Source organism: Empidonax traillii, unplaced genomic scaffold, assembly GCF_003031625.1.
Source record: "Empidonax traillii isolate 1590-97213 ecotype Southwest subspecies unplaced genomic scaffold, ASM303162v1 scaffold2148:size35574, whole genome shotgun sequence".
Taxonomy (NCBI): domain Eukaryota; kingdom Metazoa; phylum Chordata; class Aves; order Passeriformes; family Tyrannidae; genus Empidonax; species Empidonax traillii.
Genome location: NW_020957341.1, coordinates 4,159 through 24,744, shown reverse-complemented (window position 1 = coordinate 24,744; position 20,586 = coordinate 4,159). Strand labels below are relative to the sequence as shown.

The window sequence follows — 20,586 nt, the reverse complement described above, 5'->3', positions numbered from 1 at the left end:
TTTTGGGGGGGTCCTCACTTCTAGTGCGAAATCAGGTGAGACCATCAATGATGTCATTAATTACCCATCATTTAATTAATATATGCCCAGCCCAGGTGCACCCAGACTCCACCCCCAGTGCTACAGGTACCACCCAGGTGAGACAGGTGAGTCCCAGGTGTGCACAGGTGAGCCCCAAGTTCCTACAGGGGAGCACAGGTGAGACTCAGGGGTCCAGAGGGGAGTCCAGGTGCCCACAGGTGAGTTGTCCCATCCAAAGGGGGATAAATCCAGGAATCTGGGAAGAAGAATCCAGGTAAGCATGTGCCCAGTCCCAAGTGCACCCGGGGCACCAGCTGTGGCTGTTCCACCCCAAAAATCCAGGTGTGCACGCCTGGCCTCAGGTGTGTCGTGGGTCCCACAGGTCCGGGGTCGTGTCCAGTGTCGGTGACGTCACGGCTCAGGTGGTGTGGTTCAGGTGCTGCAGGTTTTGGGGACCACACCTGTCCAGGTGTGCAGGTCCAGGATGCCCTCACCTGGAGCTCAGGTGTCACAGTTCAGGTGTTGCTGCTGCAGCTTTTTGGGGTCCACAGAAGGTTCTTGGCGTGCACACCTGTCCTGGAGCATTTCTATGAGGTCCATTCACCTGGGGCTCAGGTATCCTGGTTCAGGTGTTGCTGCTGAGGGGTTTTGGGGTCCACATCAGGTTCTCGGGGCACACACCTGTCCCAGCTCCCCTCACCTATACCTCAGGTGTCCTTAACACAGGTCCATCAGCTTTTTTGGGGTCCATAGCAGGTTTTTGGGGCCCACACCCATCCTGGCAGCTCTGCCCTCTCAGGTGTCCCTGTGCACACGCTGGTGCTGCAGCAGGTTGGAGGGGTGGGCGAAGCCCTTGGCACACACCCCGCACTTGTAGGGCGTCTCTCCCGTGTGCACCTTCTCATGCACGCCCAGGTACGCTAGGTCCTTGAAGAACTTGTGGCAGAAGCTGCACTCGTAGGGCCTGGCCTGGCTGTGCACGCGCCGGTGCTGCAGCAGTAGCGAGGGCCGGGCGAAGGCCTTGCCGCAGGCCTCGCAGCCGTAGGGCCGCTCGCCCGTGTGCGCCCGCTGGTGGATGGCCAGGTAGGACGACTGCTTGAAGGCCTTGCCGCAGGTGCGGCAGGCAAAGGGCCGCTCGCCCGTGTGCACCCGCTCGTGCGACGCCAGCGCGTTGCTCTGCTTGAAGCCCTTCCCGCAGAGGCCGCAGGTGAAGGGCCGGTCGCCGGTGTGCACCCGCTCGTGCACCTTCAGCGAGTGCCCGTAAGTGAACCTCTTGCCGCAGACGCCGCAGGCGTGTGGCTTGTCCTCGCAGTGCTGCCGCCGGTGCAGCTGCAGCGCCGCGCCCGTTGCCAGCTCCTTGCCGCAGTCGCCGCAGCGGAAGGGCCGCTCGGCGCCCAGGTGGGTCAGGGCATGCCGCTGGCGCTCGTAGGGCGTCTTGAAGCCCTTGGGGCAGCGCGGACAGGCAAATGGGCGCTCCCCGCTGTGGATGCGCCGGTGCTCCTGCAGGTTGGAGGAGCGCTTGAAGCGCTTGCCGCACAGGTCGCAGCGGTGCGGCCGCTCCTCCGTGTGTACCAGCCCGTGGCTCTTGAAGTCCGAGTGGCGCTTGAAGGTGGCCCCGCAGGCCTGGCAGGTGAAGGGCCGCGCCTCGGTGTGCACGACCTCGTGGCTCAGCAGCTCCCACGCCCGCTTGAAGCCCTTGTGGCACACGGGGCACTGGAAGGGCTTCTCGGCCACAATCACCCGTCGGATCTCCAGTGGCGCCAGTGCCTCGCCCGGCTGCTCCGCCCGCTCCACCTCGCCCGTGGGGGTTACGGCACCGGCGCCACCGCGGCCGCCCAGCACCAGCTTGGCTGTGGAGTAGACGCCACGCTCATCGATGAGCTGCACGAAGGCCTGGCTGGGCTCACCGGGGCTCAGCTCGCCTGGGCCCAGCTCGCCTGGGATCAGCTCGTCCGGGCTCAGCTCACCTGCGTGGCCCAGCTCATTTGGGCCCAGTTCGTCAGGGCTCAGCTCACCTGGGCTCACCTGGTGGCCCAGCTCACCCGGGCGACCCCACAGCATCTGCAAGTGGTTCCCATGGGAAGGTCCAGGTTCTTCGGGGCTCTCCAGGTGATCTTGGCCAGGGCGGGGCTGCCGGGGGTTCAGGTACAGGCGGGGCTTCTGCTGGCGCAGTGGAGGGGCTGAGGCCTCACCTGGAGGCCTCACCTGGGCGCAAGAGGCTCTTCCTGGTGCCACCTGAGTGGCCTCCTGATCTTCGTCACCTGGTTCTTCTTCCTCACCTGGGACCTCATCAAGCTCTTCCTCACCATGTTCTTCATCACCTGGTTCTTCAAGTTCTTCCTCACCTGGTTCCTCCTCTCCTGGTTCATCATCAGGTTCTTCCTCTCCTGGTTCTTCCTCCTCTCCTGGTTCTTCACCAAGTTCTTCCTCACCTGGTTCTTCACCAGTTTCTTCCTCCTCCCCTCGTTCTTCACCAAATTCTTCCTCCCCTGATTCTTCCTCCTCCCCTGGAGGCTCCTCCGGGATCCGCCGGGAAAAGTTGGGGTCGTGGCCCCTCCCTTGCAACCCCTCCATGGCCACACCTGGAACCCAGGCAGGTGAGAGGGTGAGAGAAGACACTGGAGAGGGCACAGGCCTGAGATCCTCCTGAGTTGGACTTGCGGGCCCTCAAAGCTGGGCTTAGGGACCCTTTTGGGACCCCCCCCGAGATGGGCTTGGGGATCCCGTAAGCCGGGTTTAGGGATCCCCTTGAGCACCCTCTATGCTGGGCTTGGGTTCCTCCCAAGCTGGGTTTGGGGACCCTCTGACCTGAGGCTCCTCCCAGTATGTCCCAGTCCCCTTCCCGCGTGTCCCAGTCCATCCCAGTCCCTCCCAGTCCCCCCAATCTCCTCCAGCCCCTCCTAGTCCCTCTAATCTCCTCCCAGTCCCTCCCAGCCCCCCCAAATCCCATCCCAGTCCCCCCTAGTCCATCCAAGTTTCATCCCAGTCCCTCCCAGTTCCCCTCCAGTCTCTCCCTGTCCCCTCCGATCCCCTCCCAGTCTCTCCCTGTCCCCCCCAATCCCATCCCAGTCCTCCCAGTCCCTCCCAGTCTCTTCCAGTTTCTCACCCGGCGCCGCCGCAACACCCGCAGCCGCTTCCGGCCGCGCTCGCGCGCGCTGACGTCACTTCCGGAGGAGAGCCCTGGGGCGGGACTGGGAGGGATTGGAGGGGACTGGGGCCACTGGGATGGCACTGGGACATACTGGGAGGGCACTGGGAGGGACTGAGAGGGGAATGGGCTACTCTGGTGTGAACTGGGTCGTACTGGTATGAATCCCAGAAAACTCCCATCCTCCGAAGGCCCCTTTACTCTTCTTTTTCCTCATCCCGGAGGATTTCGCCCCAAATCCCACAAATTCCCGCCCCGTTCCCACTTCTGTTCCCTTCCACCCTCCTCCCTGGTGACCTTTGGAAAACCGGCAATCATTTCACTGCTGGAATTTCCGCCCTTTTTGGCTCCAAAGGTCCTGGGAGCCTCCGGAGCCTCCGGCCGCTTTCAATCCCGAGATTTTCGGGAGACCCAGCGGGCTCTTGGAAAACCAGGTTGGTTTTCCCTTTTTCCACGCGATTTCCCTCCTTTTTTTCAGGGAATTTTATCCCATTTCGGTTTTATATTTCCCATAAATTCCAGTTTTCTGTTTGTTTATAGGCGGAGCTCCCAAGTTTTTCTTCTCCCTCCTTTTCCCGCGGGATTTCCCGTCCCTTTTCCTTCCTTCAAGTCGGTTTTCCAACTTTTCGGGATTTGTCCTGAAATATTTGGGAATTCTCTGTTATCCCCTCGGGAAACCGAAAGGAATTTTGACACCGTGACGTCATGGGGGGTAGGGGCTGAAAAGGGGCCGAAATGGGGATAAAAACATCCCCAAAATACTGCGGATAAAACAACACCAAAGTTTCCAGAACGGGTTCGTTTTCCTGGGAGTTGCTACTGAGGAAAAGGACACCCTGGAAAAAGGGAATTCCTGGGAATTTTCCCTGTTTTCTCTTTTTCCCCTTTCTCATAAATCCGGGAAAGGAACCCACGGAACAACTTCCAAAAACCGGGAAAAAATTTGTTGTAGCAGATGCAGCTGCTCCAGAGCTCAGGAGCTGGACCCAATCCCATGGATTTCCCATTCCCACCTGGGATTTTTCCTTCCCCTGCAGAAATGGGGCCCCGGATCTGGATCCTCGCCTTCATCCCATTACTATCCAGACTCCACCCCACAATGGGTAATTTTATGGGATTTCATGGATTTCTTGAGCTTGGAAAAGACCCTGAGGATCCCCAGAGAGCTTCTGGAATTCTTTGGGATTCGAGCTTCCAAATTACTCCATTGGGGGAACTCAGGGAAGTTAATTTGGGATTTTTTTTTTTAGGGGGGAGGGAATTTTTGGCTCCCAAGGAATTCCTTGACTCATTTTATTTTATTCCAACCTGGCAGGAATTATCCCAATAATTCCAGATGCCTTGGACAGGGAGGGAAATTGGGATATTCTTCTGGAGCTCCTGTGTCCTGCTCATCCATAGGGAGCTTCCATGGCCCGCTGCTCGTCCTGGACGGGTTGGAAGATTCTGGAATCCGCCTCAAGTGCCTCTCGGAGCGGCTCTTCTCTGAAGTCCAGGTGTTGTGGATGGATGGGAAAGGCAGGAATATCACTGGGAATCCCCTGAGCACGGACACAGCCGGGAATGCTGGGAGCTCCATCGTCCTCACACCGGGATCTGGGAACGCCGTGTCCTGCAGGATCATCGACAGCCTCGGAAAAACATCCACAGAATCCTCCATCGTCATTGCGGGTGAGGGGAGAAAACAGGGATCTGCTGCCATTTTTCCTGGGAATCCCAGTTTTCAGTGGGATAATCAATCAATTTCCAGTTTTATAGTGGAATTTCCTGCATTTCCAGCTGGGGGAAGCTTCCCAAATCATTCCAAGGTTGGTGGTGCTTTGAGGGAGAGACTGGGGATGGAATTCCCGATTTTAGGGAAGGGGGTTTAGAAGAAGGTCCCTCCCAGCCCAACCATTCTGCTCTTCCATGGTCAAGGTGATATTCCAAGGGAATATCCCTGGATTGTTTTCCAGAGAGTTTCTTCCCAGCCATTTCCCCCTGGCTCCCAGCTTTTGTGATGATCCTGCTCTTTGGAATATTCCTGGTCCTGGCAGCTGTTTATAAACTCCGGAGTAAGTTCCTTAATTCCCTTCCCTTCCCAAACTTTCCCTTTCCCTTCTTTTCCCTCCTTTTCCCCCTTTTCCCCCCCTTTTCCCCCTTCCCTTTTTTTCCTTTCTTTACCTTCCCCCCCTTTTTTCCTCATTTTTCCCCATTTTCCTCTTTTTTCCCCCTTTTCCCCTCCTTTTTCCCCCCTTCCCAGGAAAACCTTCCTTGGAAAAAATCCTAAATTAACCAACATTTGCCTTTCCCCGTTTTCCCACAGTCAACAAAAAGGCAATGGATCGGGAAAGTGAGTGAAACCATTCCTTTAATTAATTAACTTAATTAAACCTCAGGTTAACGCTCAGTTCCATCGTGAGTGTCAGGAAAATGGGAATTTTTTTTGCCATTGGGATCAACCACGGGGGGAAATAATCCCATTTTTCAGGATGTTTTGCAACAAAGACTCCACAAAACTGGGATTTTCTGACCTACCTTTGTGGCAGTTTCTCCCAAAAATCCCTAAAAAAAAACCCAAGGAAAACCCAAATGCTGGGAAATTTTAAATTAATTAATTAAATTTATAGTTAAATTAAATTAATTTGTAAAATTAATTTTTTTGTGCTCTAAAATTTTCCTCTTTTCCCAGAAAATGCCCAGAAGCAAATTCAGGAGGGTGAGTGGAAAAAAAGTTATTTTTTTTCTCAACAATTTCTCTCTTTAAATTTTTTTAACTAATTAAAAAAACCCACATTACTTGGACCTGGAAAATCAACTCTGTTAAAAAAAAAAACCTGTGGAAGTGTTGGGAAAATGGGGGAAATTCAGTGTATTTTGGGGGGGGGAAAGGGGAAAAAATTTAATTTTTAATATTTCAACCCTTTCAGACATCGAGGACCTCAAGATGGAGCTGGGTAAGGGCTGAGCTCGGGACTAAGGGTTTGTTAGACTCAGCCTAAGTGTTTGTTAGGCTGAGACTATTTATTGGAGGCATTCTAATGATTTCTTAGACCTGGGGGTGGTTCCTGAATTTTCCTCCTTTTTCCTCATTTTCTCCCTTTGTTTTCCAGAGGAAGTGCAGGAAAAATTCCAGAAGGGTAAAAAATCCTTTCCATCCCCTAATTCCTGGAATTCCCCCTCTTTCCTGTTCCCAAATCCCGATTTCCCTTTCTTTCCCCATAGAAAACCAGGAGATGGAGTCGAAAATCGGTGAGAAAATTCCACAGCTTGGGGAATTTCGGGAATTTTGGGGTTTTGGGGCTCAGGGAAAAAAAAAAAAAAAACAACAAAACACTTTGGGGGGAAAAATGGAGCTACTTTGAGGGCTGGGGCAGGTGACACACCTGGGACAGGTGACACAGGTACCTCACCTGGCCCAGATGCCCCTTTCCCAGCAGGACAGTGACGAAATTTCTCTCCTTCCAGAACAAATCCAGGCCCAGCTGGGTGAGTTGGGCCCAACTCCAAATCCCCTAACCCTGCCCCCAGTTATGGAAAAATCATGCAAATGAGCTGCTGTCACAGTAATTAATTAATTAGCATTGATTAATCGCTCGTTTCCCTGCAGAGTTCAGACGTGCTCAAAGCAATGCAGGTGAGTTGGGGCCTTCCTCTTCCTCTTCCCTCTTCCATCTTCCTTCCTCTTCCTCTTCTCTTCTTCCCCTCTTTTCCTCTTCTCCTCTTCCTCTCTTTCTCCTCCTCCATTGTCACATTAAATTATACACAACCCCCCAAATTTTATATAATTTTATATCCTTTTATATAATTTCTCCCATTTTCTCCCATTTATTTCCCATTGCTTCCCATAATTACTTTTCCCTAATTCCCCGTAAATCCTCGGCTTTCCCCCCTTTCCCAGTCCCGCTGACCCTGGACGAGCTCTGCAAACATCCCGAACTCTCCCTCCGGGATCAATCCCGGGTCGTTTCCTGCTCTGCCACCTCCGAGCAGCTCCACCCCAAACCCGTCATCGTGTCCAAGGAATCCTTTTCCCAAGGGAAGCACTACTGGGAAGTGGAGGTCGGGGCCGGATCCGGCTGGGAGCTGGGCGTGCTGGCCGAGGAGATCCGGGATTCCCTGCAGAACGGCGGGATGGTGCTGCCGCAGGAGCGGGAGCAGGTGCTCAGCCTTGGCTATTCCCGAGGGGAATTCAGCATTCCCAGGGGCTGCAATTGCAGGCCCTGCCCGGTGCTCGGGGTTTTTCTGGATCAGGAATCCCACAACCTTTCCTTCTTCGACGTGGAAGGGAAAAGCCTCCTTGCATCGCTTCCCTTGAGGTTTTCTGGAAACCTCTTCCCATTTTTCAGCCCTGGCTCCAATGAGAAAGGGTTGGGAATTCGCTCTGTGGGAGGTTGAGTCACATGACCCTGTTTGATGGGGCCAGGGGGGTGATTAATGGGTTATTAATTAGCATTAATTAATAAACTTGTAAAAAGTTTGTGATATCATGAACTTATTTATTTAACCCTCCCGTTCCTTCCCATTCCCTTTTCCATTATTTTCTCCCCACTTCCCCACCCTGTCCCCAATCCCCACTCAAAGTCCCTTCAGCGGGAGCGGGATTGGCACCGGGCGGATCCTGATCCCTTCTCCCTGGGACACAAATGGGAAGAACATTCCCTGTGGATCCCCCCCAGTGCTCAGATCCAGCCTCTCCAGGAGCTCTGTGGTCTCCACGTTGTAGAATTCCAGGCGCTCCCAATCGAGGTCCAGGAAGACACCAAGGGTGGAGCCATTCCCACGGAGCTTCCCGAGCCCGCGGGGTCCGCTGCTGGAGAAGAGCTCTCCCTGGGATCTACGCAGAGCCCAGGAATCCCGCCCGGGAATGGGCCTGGCCCCGCATCCCGCGTTTTCCCACAGCACTCCCAGGACCCAGTCCTGCTCCTCGCCCAGCTCCAGCTCCCAGTAGCACTTCCCACTTCTAAAGCCTTCCTGGCCCACATGCACCGGGAATGTGGGTGCAGACACTCCGCTCTCCCCGCTTGGGAGCTCCAGGATCCGCTCCAGGGCATTCCAGGCCACGGGAACTGCGGGACAGGAGGAGGAGGAGCCACAGAATCCATGAATCCCTGAATTCTCAAGTCTCTGAATCCCTGAATCCCCAAATCCCAGATTCCCAGAAACCACAAATCCTTGAACCTCTGAATCCCCAAATCTCAGAATCCTCAAATCCCTGAATTCCCGAATCCCAGAATTCACGGATCCCCAAATCCCTGGATTCCCAAATGGCTGAGGTTGGAAAGGACCCAAGGCCCCACTGGATCTCTCCCATCCTGGGATTTCCCAGGACACAAACGCCTCTCCCACTTCCCATCTATCCTCTTGGGAATTGCGTCCCGATCCCACTCTGGCCTTGGACACCTTCCAGGACTCCCTTTCCCCACCATTCCCACCATCCTCATCCCTTCTCCATTCCCATTATCCAAGGCACATTCCCGTTTTTCCAGCTCACCTGCGTGGCTCCGGGCTTCCCAGAAATCTATGGAAAAACAACAGACATTGCTGCAATCCATGTTTTTTGGTGGCATTTGATCCTCCCAGGACCAGGAAAACCCTCTGGATCTCCCAAAAATCCCATTTAACACCCAAATCCCAGGAATTTCCACAATTCCTTGGTTCTTACTCACCCAGCTCTGTTTTCAGTCGATCTGCAAGGAAAAGATATTCCAGCTGTTTTGGTTTGGATTTCCTATTTTTCCCCTATTTTCCCAATTTTCCCCCAGTTTTCCCCATTTTTTCCATTTTTTTCCCCAACTTGAACAACACCCAAGAGTCCCTTTTTTCCCATTTTTTCCCATTATTTCCATTCTTTCCCAGTTGTCCCACTGGGAACAGCTCCCAGGAGTGAAAAACAATGACATTCCTCCCCATAAATTGATAATTCACTGCATTCATTAACTTTGAATCCAGGAATAACATGGATATATTCATGAATTCTCATCCTATTGTTTCTAACAATGACGTAGAGACAAAAAAAATTGCAAATTTATGCAAATTTATGCAAACACGGTCCCTTACCAAAGCGTTTCTTGAAGTGGATCTTGGCTGGAAAAAGAAAAGGGCAGAAATTGAGGGAGGGGGAAATTCCAGGGAAAACAAGGAAAATATCCATGGGAAAGGATTTGGATGGTGGAAGATTTGGGCTTGGATCCCGGGATTTCAGGGGTATTTTCCAGCCTAAGTGATTCCATGAAATCCTAAGGAAGAGGAAGGGGAAAGCTGTGGCTGGATCACCCCCGGGGATTAATTAATCACTTTCAATTGAGGAAGTTGATTAAACCAAGGATTGTTTTCCCCAGGGAATGTTTCATGGGAATGGGATTTACCTGCTCGTTTCTTGGCTTTCTCTCCATCTGGAGATTCCGGACATGGAATCAAGGGAATAATTTGGAATAATGTTAATATTTAATAATAGATATTGTTAATAATTATTATTATTTATTGTTAATGTTGTTCTGGAGGTGCCTCCCAGAGATAGAGGGAAAAGGGGGGAAAAGGGAAAAAGGAAGAGAAAAGGGAAGGGAAAGGGAAGGGAAAACGGAAGGGGAAGGGGAATCTCTTACCCAACACTGACTTCACCTTCTTTTTTTCTGGAAAAGAGAGGACAGGGAATTTTGGTTCCCAAAAATCCCAGTTTGGGAACTTCCCTAATATTTGACATCAAATGTTTCCCGTTTCCTGGAGGATTTTTTACCTTCTTCCCTTTCCAGCTTCACTTTCACTGAAAAACAAGGGAAATTCATTGAAATGGGAATCTTTTCATGGAATTTTTCCTTCTCCTGCCACGGTGAGATTTGCAAAATGAGCTTAGACTTCTGATTTAATTAAAATTTAATTGATTTGAATTAAATTAAACTCAACTTTGTTTAACTTCCTTTAATTTAATTTAATTTCATGTTTCAGATTAATTTAATTTTAATTTCTTTTATTTTAGTTGAATTTAACTTTAAAATAATATTAAAAAACATAAAAATAAAACAAAAATTAAATTAAATTAAATTAAATTAAATTAAATTAAGGCCTCAAAACCTTTGGATGCAACTACTCCAGGATTTAATAGAAATAAAATTAAATAATTTAAATATGGGTAATATCAATCTATAAATAGAATCAAAATAGTTTTATTAAATATAAATAATATAATTAATATAAATAATTAACCTTAACTCCTCATCACTCACCTGCACTGGCATTTTCCTTGCGGCTCCCTGGTTAAAGAAAGCAGGAAAAAAGTCCTTTTATCCCATGTTTTTTTGCACTAAAATGAGCTCCAAATCGTCATCCAGGATTTAATCCTGCCAAGAACACCCTCGGATTGACTTCCCAAGGAATTCTGTGAAACAGAGTCAGGAATTCCTCACCTTTTTCAGACTCCAATTCTGGAATTTGGTCACTCTGTTCATTTCTTAATTTGATTTATTGGTGGTTTTTTTATTTTACCCAGATTTCCCTTGGGAATTTTTGTTTATTCCGGGGGATTTTTCCCAGCACTTACTCCTCAGGAGGCAAAACACAGCGGAAATCAGGAGCAGGTTGAGGCCCAAAAGTGCCAGGAAAAGGCTCAACCAGGAGGAGATGGAGGGGAGGAAAATATCTGTGAAAAGGTGGGAAAAAGGAGCAACATTCCATTAATTATTTTATGTTAATGATTTTAAAAGTCTGTTAATAATTAAGGAGATGGCTGCTGGAATTTGGAGGAGGGAAAGGACGAGCCTCGATCCCGCTTTTTAAGAGGGAAAACCGATGTATCCAACGCATTCCCAATCCCTACTTTAATTCAACTCCAACATCTTGGAGAAAGGACCAGGAAAAGCCTCAATCCTCAATTTTTACGGACTTCCTGGAACACCAAACCAACCAGGAATGAGGCAGAAGAGGATCAGAGCATTTCTCCCAGCACGGATCTGGGAATGGAGCCGATCCTGGGGGTGATTCCAGACCCACCTGAAATGCGGATCCGGGATTCCCTGGTGACATTGAGCCGGGGGTTAACGATCCTGCAGGAAACCTCCAGGTCGGATCCGGGCGGGAGGGTCATAGAAGCGTCGATGCGGAACAGTCCCAATGGCTCCAGCGTCATCCTGGGGCTGGAAGATTCCTTCCGGATCTTTCCTTGGCTGTCCAGCCAAAGAATTTCGGGATTTGGGAACCAGCCCGAGGTTCGGCAGGAGAGACCGAAGTCGCTTTTCCGGGAGTTCAGGACAATGGTGGGAATGTCGCCGATGGCTGTGGAAAATATATGAAATACAAAAAACACAGAGCATAAAAATATAAAGTATAAAAAATTATTTAAAATACCTAAAAATGCACCAAAAAAAACCCCATAAAAATTATGGGTCTTTTTTTTTAAAAAAAGGGCTGGAAGGATCCCAGAATTCCCACCTGCCACTTCCAGCTCCACCGACACCTCCTGGGACATGTCCTGGAATGACACGTGGCACGTGTAGGACCCTTGGTCGGAGATCCTGACATTCCTCAGTCCCAGGGACACATTCCCGGCCCGGAATTCCCAGGGGAAAAATTCCACCCGGCCCTGGAACCTCCCGTCCCCCTCCTCCAGGCTCTTCCCATCGAAACTGCCCACGAGGATCCTTCGGGAATCATCGTGGAATATCCAGCGGACGGAGAAAACCTCGGGAATGGGGTCCTGGCTCAGCTGGCAGGGCAGCACGACCCGCTCCCCGACAATCCCGACGATGGGAATCCCGGGAGAACTCACCCACCAACCTGTTTAGGGACAAAATAGGTATTTATTCCCGGTTATCCACGTCAGGTTTCCATAGAATTACATCGAGCAACCAAGAGAACCAGGTCAGCGGGAGAGGAATCCAAAGGAAATCCAGGGAAAACAGCATGGAATGCTTGTGGGATTTGAGATCCCTGGATTCATCCTTCGGTGTTTTGAACCTTTGGGCATCCTGGTTGGAAAAATCATGGGAAAATGGGGGGGAAAACTGATTCCCTGGGCTCCAGCCCTGAGCAGCCTCTGGATAAAGAAGTTTTTCCGAGGTTTTTGAGGGAATTTCAGCAAAAATCAGGTGTTTTAGGGAAATACGTCCCAAATACATCCCAAATGTATCCCAAATGGAATTATCTTCACCTGCGGCCAGGTGGGATCCACATTGGAATGTCAGGATTGGGAGCAACATCAACCACCAGACCCGGGAATCCATCGATGTCCCAGAATCTCCCAGAATTCCTTTGGCCCCTTTGCACATTCCACGGGAAAGAACAAGAGAATCAAGGGATGAAATAACAGGGGAAAATATCTGGGAATTTATGGATGGATGGATTGAGGTTCTCAAGGAAAAGAAGGTTCCGGGTGTTTTTCTTCCCTGATTCCCCGTGGAATTTAAATACGTGAAGGGGTATTGAAGGGAATTCCAGGATTTCATGGATGGGTCTCTTTCCAAGGACTTTTCCCACCAATCCACATTCCCAGGGAAGATAAACAAGGAGTGATCTGGGTTTAAATTGGGATTTAATCCTGATTTCAACCTGATTTCCTGGGAATTCTTGTGCTTTTTCCCACATTTCCAGTCCCTGATAAAATCAGGAGGTGCCAGGGACTGCAATTCCCATTGGAAAGTGGGAGTTATGGCCTCACCTTCATTCCTGACCATTCAAAAAATGAATTTATTCCAGTTAAATCATTTATTCCAGTTAAATTCATTTATTCCAGTTTAAAAAATCAATTTATTCCCATTAAAAAATCAACTTGTTCCAGATAAATCGAGTTCTAGAAGTGAATTCATGGATTTTTCCTACCGGGAATTTCTTACCAGAGCAGGAAGGATCTGAAGGTTCCTCTGGCGTCGGGTTGCGAAGAACTTTGTCCCCAGATTTTATATTTTTATGGCCCCTGAAAGTCCTGATTTGCATTTTCCAAAGAGGTTGGACGTGGAAAAAGGGAAATGGGAATTCTATAATAGTTTAGGGTTATATTTGATATATTACGTTATGTATTGTGTTAGAGTATATATTGTATTAGAGTATATATTAAATTATAAATTATATATAACACCTAATATATATTAAATATATAAGGGTATTTTATTATCATAAATACAATTAATACATATAATATACATTTGGGTTATATTTGATATATTATAATACATATTATGTATTCTATATTATACTATAAATTATATATAATATCGAATATAATCACATATATGACTATGATAAAATGACTATACATTATTTAACATTATTATTCATTATAATAATAATTGTATTTTGCAACACGTCCCGAAATCCCTCCCCCGGCACAATCCCAGAGGAGTCATTCCCCTGGGAATGATTTCTGCCCAAAACACGGGGATTTCTCCCAAAGTCTCGTGATTTTTCCCAAATCCTCGAGATTTCAGCTCAAATTGCCCCCGGCGTCAGCAGCAGACAGGAGCCCGGATAGCTCAGTCGGTAGAGCATCAGACTTTTAATCTGAGGGTCCAGGGTTCAAGTCCCTGTTCGGGCGCTTCTGTTTTTCCTGCCCGTCGGGCATCCCGGGGGTCCTTTCCCTGTTTTCCGCCGGTCCTGCCCCGGAGGGAGAGTCGCGGGGTCTCTTTTTCGTGGAGGAGGGAACGGCGCGGAGGGGTCTGGGACGGGCGGCGGGGGCGGCGCGAGGCGGTCCCATGGTGTAATGGTGAGCACTCTGGACTCTGAATCCAGCGATCCGAGTTCGAATCTCGGTGGGACCTCGTTCTCCTTTTAGACTTCCCCCGCCGTGTCCCATTGCAGAGGCGGGGGGCAAGAGGGGGGCTCGGCTTCTTGTGGCGTTTGGGAAGCTCAGGGGACACTCACCTGGGGACCCCGTGCCCCCCCAGTGCTTTACGCGCGTGGGTGTGACTGCTCTTCTTCCCTCTTTTGCGGTCGGGGTGTGACGCCTCAAAAGGGACCTCGCGTGACCCTACTCTGGGGTCTGTGTGTGACACCCCACGTGTGACATCCCCCGGGGGACCCCGTGTGACCCTACAGACACTTTGCGGACAGTGTGTGACGTCCCACCTGTGACTGCCCGAACCCTGAGCAGAGAGACCCGAGTGGTCAGGACGGACCGACTGAGAGACAGACAGAGGGACAGAGGCTGGACAAAGGGACAGGGGAGGACAGAGGGGGCAGAGGGACAGTTATGGAGACAGAGGGGACAGAGGGACCGACTCCCGGGGCCCCAGGTAGCGGAGCCACACCCCGGGGCCGGGAGCGCGAAAACTGAGAGGGAGAGAGAGGGATAAAAAAAAAAAAAAAAAAAACAAGCCCCGGCACAAAAGAGGAAGGAGGCAGCGCAAAGCAAAGCAAAGCAAACAAATCCCGAGGGAGCAACGAACTCCCGGCCCCGCCGGGGCCAAAGGTGCGCCCGGCCCGGCCCCGCGGACCTTTGGCCACCTCTGGCCACCCCTCAGTGGCCATGGCCGTGCTGCTGGGGCTGCTGACGGCCGCGCTGGCCGGGCTGGCCCTGCTGGCCCTGCTGCTCGCCCCCCCGTTCCTCTGGGACGACCTGATGGCCTTTGTCAGCATGGCCAGGTCGGCGCTGCGCTGCCGTCGTCGCTTCGCCCGCCGCCCCCCCGAGACCCTCCTGGACGTGTTCCTGCTCCACGCGCGGCGGCGGCCGCAGCAGCCCCTGCTCCGCTTCCAGGACGAGCTTTACACCTACGAGGACGTAGATCTCAGGAGCAACCGGGCGGCCTGGGTGTTGCAGCGGCACCTGCGGCTCAGCCCCGGCGTCACGGTGGCCGTGTTCCTGCCCAACTCGCCCACCTACGTGTGGACGTGGCTGGCGCTGGCCAAGCTGGGCTGTGTCATGGCCTGCGTGAACACCAACGCGCGGGGACAGGCGCTGCGGCATGCGTTGGAGGCTGCCGGGGCCACCCTGCTGCTCACCAGCCACGGTGAGAAGGGGTGGAGGGGGCGTTGGGGGGGCTGCGGGGACATGGGAGGATGTGGTCCCCAAGGTTATCCTGGTCCTTGCCAGCCCTGGTGGTCAGGGGGCCTGGGGGGACACAGGGATATGGTCACCAAGGTCTCAGTCATCCTTGCCAGCCCTGGTGAGAGGGGATGGAGTGGACATTCGGGGTCTACAGGGACACGGGGGGATGTGGCCACCAAGGTCACTCTGGTCCTCGCCAGCCCTGATCTCAGCCATCCTCCCCAGCCCCGGTGTCCACATATGTCAGAGTCTGCACATGTGTCCACATGTGTGTCAGTGTCTGTGCATGGGTTTGTCTGTGTGCCCATTTTGGGGTCCCTCAGGTCCCCATTTGGAGTCCCTTCATTGCCCATTTGGGGGTCCTTCAGGTGCCCATTTGGAGGTCCCTTTACTGCCCATTTGGGATTCCTACTTTCCCCTACCCTATTCCGTCCTGTCCCCCCAGACCCTGCCCCCCCATGACCCCCCATGTCCCCCCAGAGCTCCAAGGGGCTGTGGAGGAGGTTCTCCCAGGCCTGCACAGTTCCGGGGTCCGTGTGTTCTACCTGAGCCCCAGCTCGCCCACCTCGGGGGTCCCGGCCCTGCTCCCCGACATCGAGGCAGCCCCCGCAGACCCTGTGCCCGCCCAGTACCGCGCCGGCACCACCGCCACCTCCAAGGCCATGTACATCTACACCTCCGGCACCACCGGTGAGAGGGAGCTGGGAACTGCTGGGAACTGCCGGGAGACGGAGCTGGGGGGACACGGGGGAGCGGGGTCTGGGAAGGTTGAAGGGGTCTCTTGTGGGGTCTTTCTCCAGTCACGAGTGTGGTGGGTCCACCTGGGGCAGGAACATCCCTTTGGGATGTTTGGAGTCAGTTGGATGCGTTTGGGGTCAGTTAAGGATATTTGGGCTCAGTTGATGGTATTTGGGATTAATCTGGGATTTTTGGGTCCCCAGGGCTGCCCAAGGCTGCAGTGGTGACAGAGCTGAAGCTGATGATGGCCGCCAGCCTGGCCCGCCTGTGTGGGCTGCGCCGTGACGACATCGTGTACACGACGCTGCCCCTCTACCACTCGGCCGGGCTGCTCGTGGGCATTGGAGGCTGCCTCGATGTCGGTGCGGGAGAGCCCAGCCCCGCAGGACCAGGGAGGGGAGGGAGAGAGGGGGAAGAGAGGGAGGGGGGGGATAGAGGGAGGGATGGTGGATGGATGAGGGATGGAAAGATGGGTGGAGGGAAGGATGGATGGGAGATCGGTGGAGAGATAAAGGGAGGGAGGGGTGGAAGGATGGATGGATGGATGGATGGATGGATGGATGGATGGATGGATGGATGGAGAGATGGACAGAAGGATGGGCAGGTGGATGAAGGGAAAAGCAAGGAGGGCCAGGCTCACCTCCTCCCCGGCTGTGCCCTCCCAGGAGCCACGTGTGTCCTGAGGAGCAAGTTCTCTGCCTCACAGTTCTGGGCTGACTGTCGGAAGTACAACATCACCGTCATCCAGTACGTGGGGGAGCTCATGCGCTACCTGTGCAACACACCCCCGGTGAGCCCCAAAAACTGCCCCCACAACTGCCCCCAAAACTACCTGCAAAACTGCCCCCAAACTGCCCCCAAAACTACCTGCAAAACTGCCCCAAAACCGACCCCAGATCCACCCCAAAACTGCCTCAAAAAATGACCCAAAAACTACCCCAAAACTCACCCCAAACCCACCCCAAACCACCCCAAACCTCCCCAAACCCACTCAAACCACCTCAAACCCATCCCAACCCTCCCGTCCTTGCCAGCGCCCCGATGACCGGGAGCACGGGGTGCGCCTGGCCCTGGGCAATGGAATGAAGGCAGAGGTATGGAAGGAATTCCTGCGGCGCTTCGGGCCTGTGGCCATCTGGGAATTCTATGGGGCCACTGAGGGCAACGCTGGCTTCATCAACTACACCGGCAAGGTTGGGGCCGTGGGCAGGTCCAACGTTTTCCTCAAGGTGAGAACGCACGGTTTTGGGGTCGGCTGGGGGTTTTTGGGGTCATTTGGGGTGTTTGGGGTCAGTCGGAGAGGTTTGGGGTCACTTGGGGATGTTTGGGGTAAATTGGAGATGTATAGGGCTTATTTAAACAGATTTAAATAAGATTTAGACTTAAGGTTTAGATTGAAAAATCTAAAGCTAAATTTAGACCTAAAGATTTGGAATTACAGGTTTAGACTTGAAGAGCTGGACTTGAAGGTTTTAAAGATTTAGACTTACAGACTTAGACAAAGATTCGGACTTCTAGACTCGAAGACTTTGACTGACTGAAAGATTTACACTGACTGAAAGATTTAGACTGACTCAAAGACTTGGACTGACTCAAAGAGATTGACTCAAAGAATTAAACTGAGTCAAAGGCTTAGACAAACTCAAAGATTCAGACTTAGACATTTCTGATGTGGGCCGATCGAACTCAAGCGGTTTTTAACCCACAGGACATTGGGATTGGGGGGGGACGAGAGGGGAAAGGTCCAATCCCAGCAGGCCCGACCTGGACCCTCCCACCCCTGGCCCAGGTTTTAATCCCAGGTTTACCTCCCCGTACCCCCCAGCCCTTCGCGCCCTTCGAGCTGATCAAGTATGATGTGGCCGCGGACGAGCCCGTGCGGGACGAGCGCGGGCTCTGCATCCCTGTCGGGCCCGGTAAGAGTCGGGCCTTGGAGGGGGGGGGGGGCACCAAAACCACCTTCTTGTGGCCACCAAAACACCCTTCAGGCAGACTAAATTCCCCCTGGTTCCCTCCCAGGTGAGACGGGGCTACTGGTGGTGAAGATCACGCAGAACACGCCGTTCCACGGCTACGCCGGCGACGCCGCCAAGACGGAGAAAAAGGTCCTGCGGGACGTCCTGGCCAAGGGCGACGCCTTCTTCAACAGCGGCGACCTCCTGATGATGGACCGCCAGCGCTTCCTCTACTTCCAGGACCGCGTCGGGGACACCTTCCGGTAATTCCGGCCCGTGCATCGCCGGCAGTGGGCACCGGGCCCCGAGCGCCCGGCTCATAGAGCTGCCCCTTCCTCCTCCTCCTCCTCCTGCTCTCCAGGTGGAAAGGGGAGAACGTGGCCACAACGGAGGTGGAGGCCACGCTGGCCGCAGTGGGGTTCATCCAGGAGGTCAACGTCTACGGCGTGGCTGTGCCTGGTGAGTCCGGCCCGCAGCTGACCGGGCAGGTCAGGGAGGACACTGGGGAGGATGAAACGGGGCCTGGTGGCCCAATTTGGGCGTCCAGGGTTGTTTCGGGGTGCAAAACAACCCCCCCAAGGATCCTCCAGGAGTGGTAAAACGGGGCTTGGTGGCCCAATTTGAAGGACGTGGTTGCCCCAGGTGACCATGGTGGCCCTAGATGACCCAGATGGCCCCTGGTGGCCCCAGGTGACTCAGGTGGCCTCCGGTGCCATCCGCAGGGTGCGAGGGCCGCTGTGGCATGGCCGCTGTGCGCCTCAAGGACGGGGCCACCTTTGACGGGGACACCCTGTTCGCCTTCACGCAGGACACGCTGCCCACCTACGCTGCCCCCCGCTTCATCAGGGTCCAGGTCAGCACGGGGGGCTCTGGGGGTTTGGGACTTGGGGGGGGGGTTTGGCCACGGGAGGAGAGTGATCCATCAGCACCAGCGCCCAGTCACGACACGGTGGAACCAGGGAATGGTTGGGGTTGGAAGGGGCCTTCCAGTTCCAATCATGGAATGGTTTGGGCTGGAAGGGACCTTCAGGCTCATCCAGTTCCAGTCGGGGGGTCACCCTGTGCCAAGGGGTGGGATCAACCCCCACCAGCACTCAGACACGGCCCTGGGCCCCCCCGTTTCCGATGTCCCTCATCCCCAGGACGCCCTGGAGATCACAGGCACCTTCAAGCAGTGCAAGAGCAACCTGGTCCGGGAGGGCTTCGACCCCCAGCTGGTCCAGGATCCGCTGTTCTTCCGTGACAATTCCCAGCGATCCTATGTCCCGCTGACCCAGGCCACCTTTGATGCCATCCAGGCCATGAGGCTCAGCCTGTAGCAGCCTTGGGCTAATTAACAAGGCTAATTAGGGGCTAATCAGGCACTGTGGGCTGGCTTGGGGGGTTATCCCAGCCCAGTGTGTCCACGACGTGGAAATTAAACCGTTAATTCCCACTTTTTTTGGGTGCTGGGCTGGTCCACCCCTCGTTTTCACTCCTGGAAGGGTCAGAGATGTCCCAGATCTTCCTGGATCTGGAACCACCAAACCTGCTCCTGTCCCCACCTCGGGCTCCTTGAACCACCTGAGTTCATCAATCAGGAACAAATACCGGTTATTCATCCCCAGACCATCCCGGGGGGGTGGGCAGGGCCCCTCTCACACCTTGGAAACCAGGGAATGGTTTGGGTTGGAAGGGACCTTAGAGCCCGTCCCATTCCACCCAATTCCATGGGCAGGGACACCTTCCATGATCCCAGGCTGATCCAACCTGGCCTGGGACACTTCCAGGGATGGGGCAGCCGCAGCTTCCTTGGGAATTCCATCCCAGCCATCGCAGGGTGGGATTTCTTCCCCCTATCCCACCTAAACCTCCCCATTCCCATCAGGAAGCCCTTCCCTGTCCCAGCTCCTCCTGGCACCAGGAATTCCACTCACCACCTTCACCAGGAAGACTTTCCACCCGAAATTCCTCCCAGAAACTCCTGAAAACTTCCAGAAACTCCCGTAAATCCGTGCAAATCCCCAGAAATCCACAACAAATCCCCAGAAATCCCCGCAAACTCCATGCGGAAAAGGTGAAATCTTTATTTACAGCCTCCCCCCGGTGCCCAGGCCTCACCTGCCCCCACCCCCCAATGGCTTCACCTCCCTCTCAGCCAGGGGGTCCCTGGGGCTCCTCTGGGGCTCCACGACCCCCCATGTGTCCCTCTGGAGCTCCAGGACATCCCCCGTGTCCCTCTGGAGCTCTGGGACCCCCTGTGTGTCCATCTGGAACTCTGGGATATTCCGTGTGTCCCTCTGAAGCTCTGGTGTGCCCCGTGTGTCCCTCCGGATCTCCGGGATATCCTGCATGTCCCTCTGGAGCTCTGGAATCCCCCGTGTGTCCACCTGGATCTCCAGGACCCCCCGCGTGTCCTTCTGGAGCTCGGCCAGGCGCTGCCGGAGCCGCTGCTCCCGCCGCTTCCCCGCCTGCAGCTGCCTCTGGGCCTTGCCGAGGGCGTCGAGCGCGGTCTCGGCACGGCGCTTCCAGAGCAGGGCCGAGCCCACCTGGTAGCTGTGCTCGCTCTGGATGTAGGAGCCGGCGCGGGGCGGCAGCCGCGCCATGAACAGCGATGGCGACGGCGGCCCCGGGGGTCCCGCGGGCGCCGGGGGGGCCCCCTCGGGCAGGGCTGGCGCCGCAGCGGCTTTGGCGTCACCCGTGGCCACCAGAAGGGTCTCCGGCGGCGGCACCGGGACCCCACCCTGGGCGGCGGCCGGGGGGGCTTTTGAGTCCGGGGGGAAGCAGGAGAGGGA

The 20,586-nt window shown here is 53.7% G+C and overlaps 6 protein-coding genes and 2 non-coding genes across 9 annotated transcripts in view; 5 read left to right on the top strand and 3 right to left on the bottom strand.

Moving 5' to 3' along the window:
* Window positions 1-6,548, top strand: part of LOC114071612 (deleted in malignant brain tumors 1 protein-like) — a 15,424-nt gene extending 8,876 nt beyond the window's left edge. The window contains exon 18 of the transcript XR_003574066.1: window positions 6,531-6,548. The gene's annotated coding sequence lies outside the window, so the exon portion shown is untranslated. The remainder of the gene's footprint in view (window positions 1-6,530) is intronic.
* Window positions 690-2,828, bottom strand: LOC114071614 (zinc finger protein 497-like). 2 transcript variants are annotated; one of them, XM_027909467.1, is made up of 2 exons: window positions 2,521-2,828; window positions 690-2,463 (listed from the first exon to the last, which is right to left on the bottom strand). In XM_027909467.1, the coding sequence occupies exons 1-2, from the start codon at window positions 2,593-2,595 to the stop codon at window positions 817-819; spliced, it is 1,722 nt and encodes a 573-aa protein (XP_027765268.1). In that variant the 5' UTR covers window positions 2,596-2,828; the 3' UTR covers window positions 690-816. The 2 variants fall into 2 exon arrangements, with proteins under 2 accessions (XP_027765268.1, XP_027765267.1); XM_027909466.1 differs by having other exon boundaries at window positions 690-2,828.
* Window positions 3,271-7,546, top strand: LOC114071617 (butyrophilin subfamily 3 member A1-like). The gene is made up of 12 exons (XM_027909471.1): window positions 3,271-3,603; window positions 4,207-4,394; window positions 4,575-4,840; window positions 5,125-5,223; window positions 5,475-5,501; window positions 5,841-5,867; window positions 6,079-6,105; window positions 6,262-6,288; window positions 6,374-6,495; window positions 6,526-6,637; window positions 6,759-6,785; window positions 7,050-7,546. The coding sequence occupies exons 2-12, from the start codon at window positions 4,291-4,293 to the stop codon at window positions 7,544-7,546; spliced, it is 1,335 nt and encodes a 444-aa protein (XP_027765272.1). The 5' UTR covers window positions 3,271-3,603; window positions 4,207-4,290.
* Window positions 7,547-7,726: 180 nt separating this feature from the next.
* Window positions 7,727-14,602, bottom strand: LOC114071616 (butyrophilin subfamily 1 member A1-like). Its single transcript, XM_027909470.1, has 8 exons — window positions 14,569-14,602; window positions 11,573-11,917; window positions 11,135-11,416; window positions 10,372-10,398; window positions 9,885-9,911; window positions 9,754-9,780; window positions 9,209-9,235; window positions 7,727-8,217 (listed from the first exon to the last, which is right to left on the bottom strand). Exons 1-8 carry the CDS (start codon window positions 14,600-14,602, stop codon window positions 7,727-7,729), a joined length of 1,260 nt encoding a protein of 419 aa, XP_027765271.1.
* On the top strand, window positions 13,598-13,670 carry TRNAK-UUU. Its single transcript has one exon. It is a non-coding gene; the product is annotated as a tRNA-Lys (tRNA).
* TRNAQ-CUG lies at window positions 13,822-13,893 on the top strand. The gene has a single exon. It is a non-coding gene; the product is annotated as a tRNA-Gln (tRNA).
* Window positions 14,570-19,247, top strand: LOC114071613 (very long-chain acyl-CoA synthetase-like). The gene is made up of 10 exons (XM_027909465.1): window positions 14,570-15,081; window positions 15,600-15,809; window positions 16,061-16,219; window positions 16,523-16,647; window positions 16,892-17,086; window positions 17,683-17,773; window positions 17,877-18,075; window positions 18,174-18,271; window positions 18,535-18,665; window positions 18,955-19,247. The coding sequence occupies exons 1-10, from the start codon at window positions 14,601-14,603 to the stop codon at window positions 19,129-19,131; spliced, it is 1,866 nt and encodes a 621-aa protein (XP_027765266.1). The 5' UTR covers window positions 14,570-14,600; the 3' UTR covers window positions 19,132-19,247.
* Window positions 19,248-19,851: 604 nt separating this feature from the next.
* The window catches only part of THAP7 (THAP domain containing 7), a 2,854-nt gene continuing 2,119 nt past the window's right edge, over window positions 19,852-20,586 (bottom strand). The window contains exon 4 of the mRNA XM_027909468.1: window positions 19,852-20,578. Within this exon, the coding sequence (XP_027765269.1) occupies window positions 19,909-20,578 (670 nt within the window). The 3' untranslated portion in view covers window positions 19,852-19,908. The remainder of the gene's footprint in view (window positions 20,579-20,586) is intronic.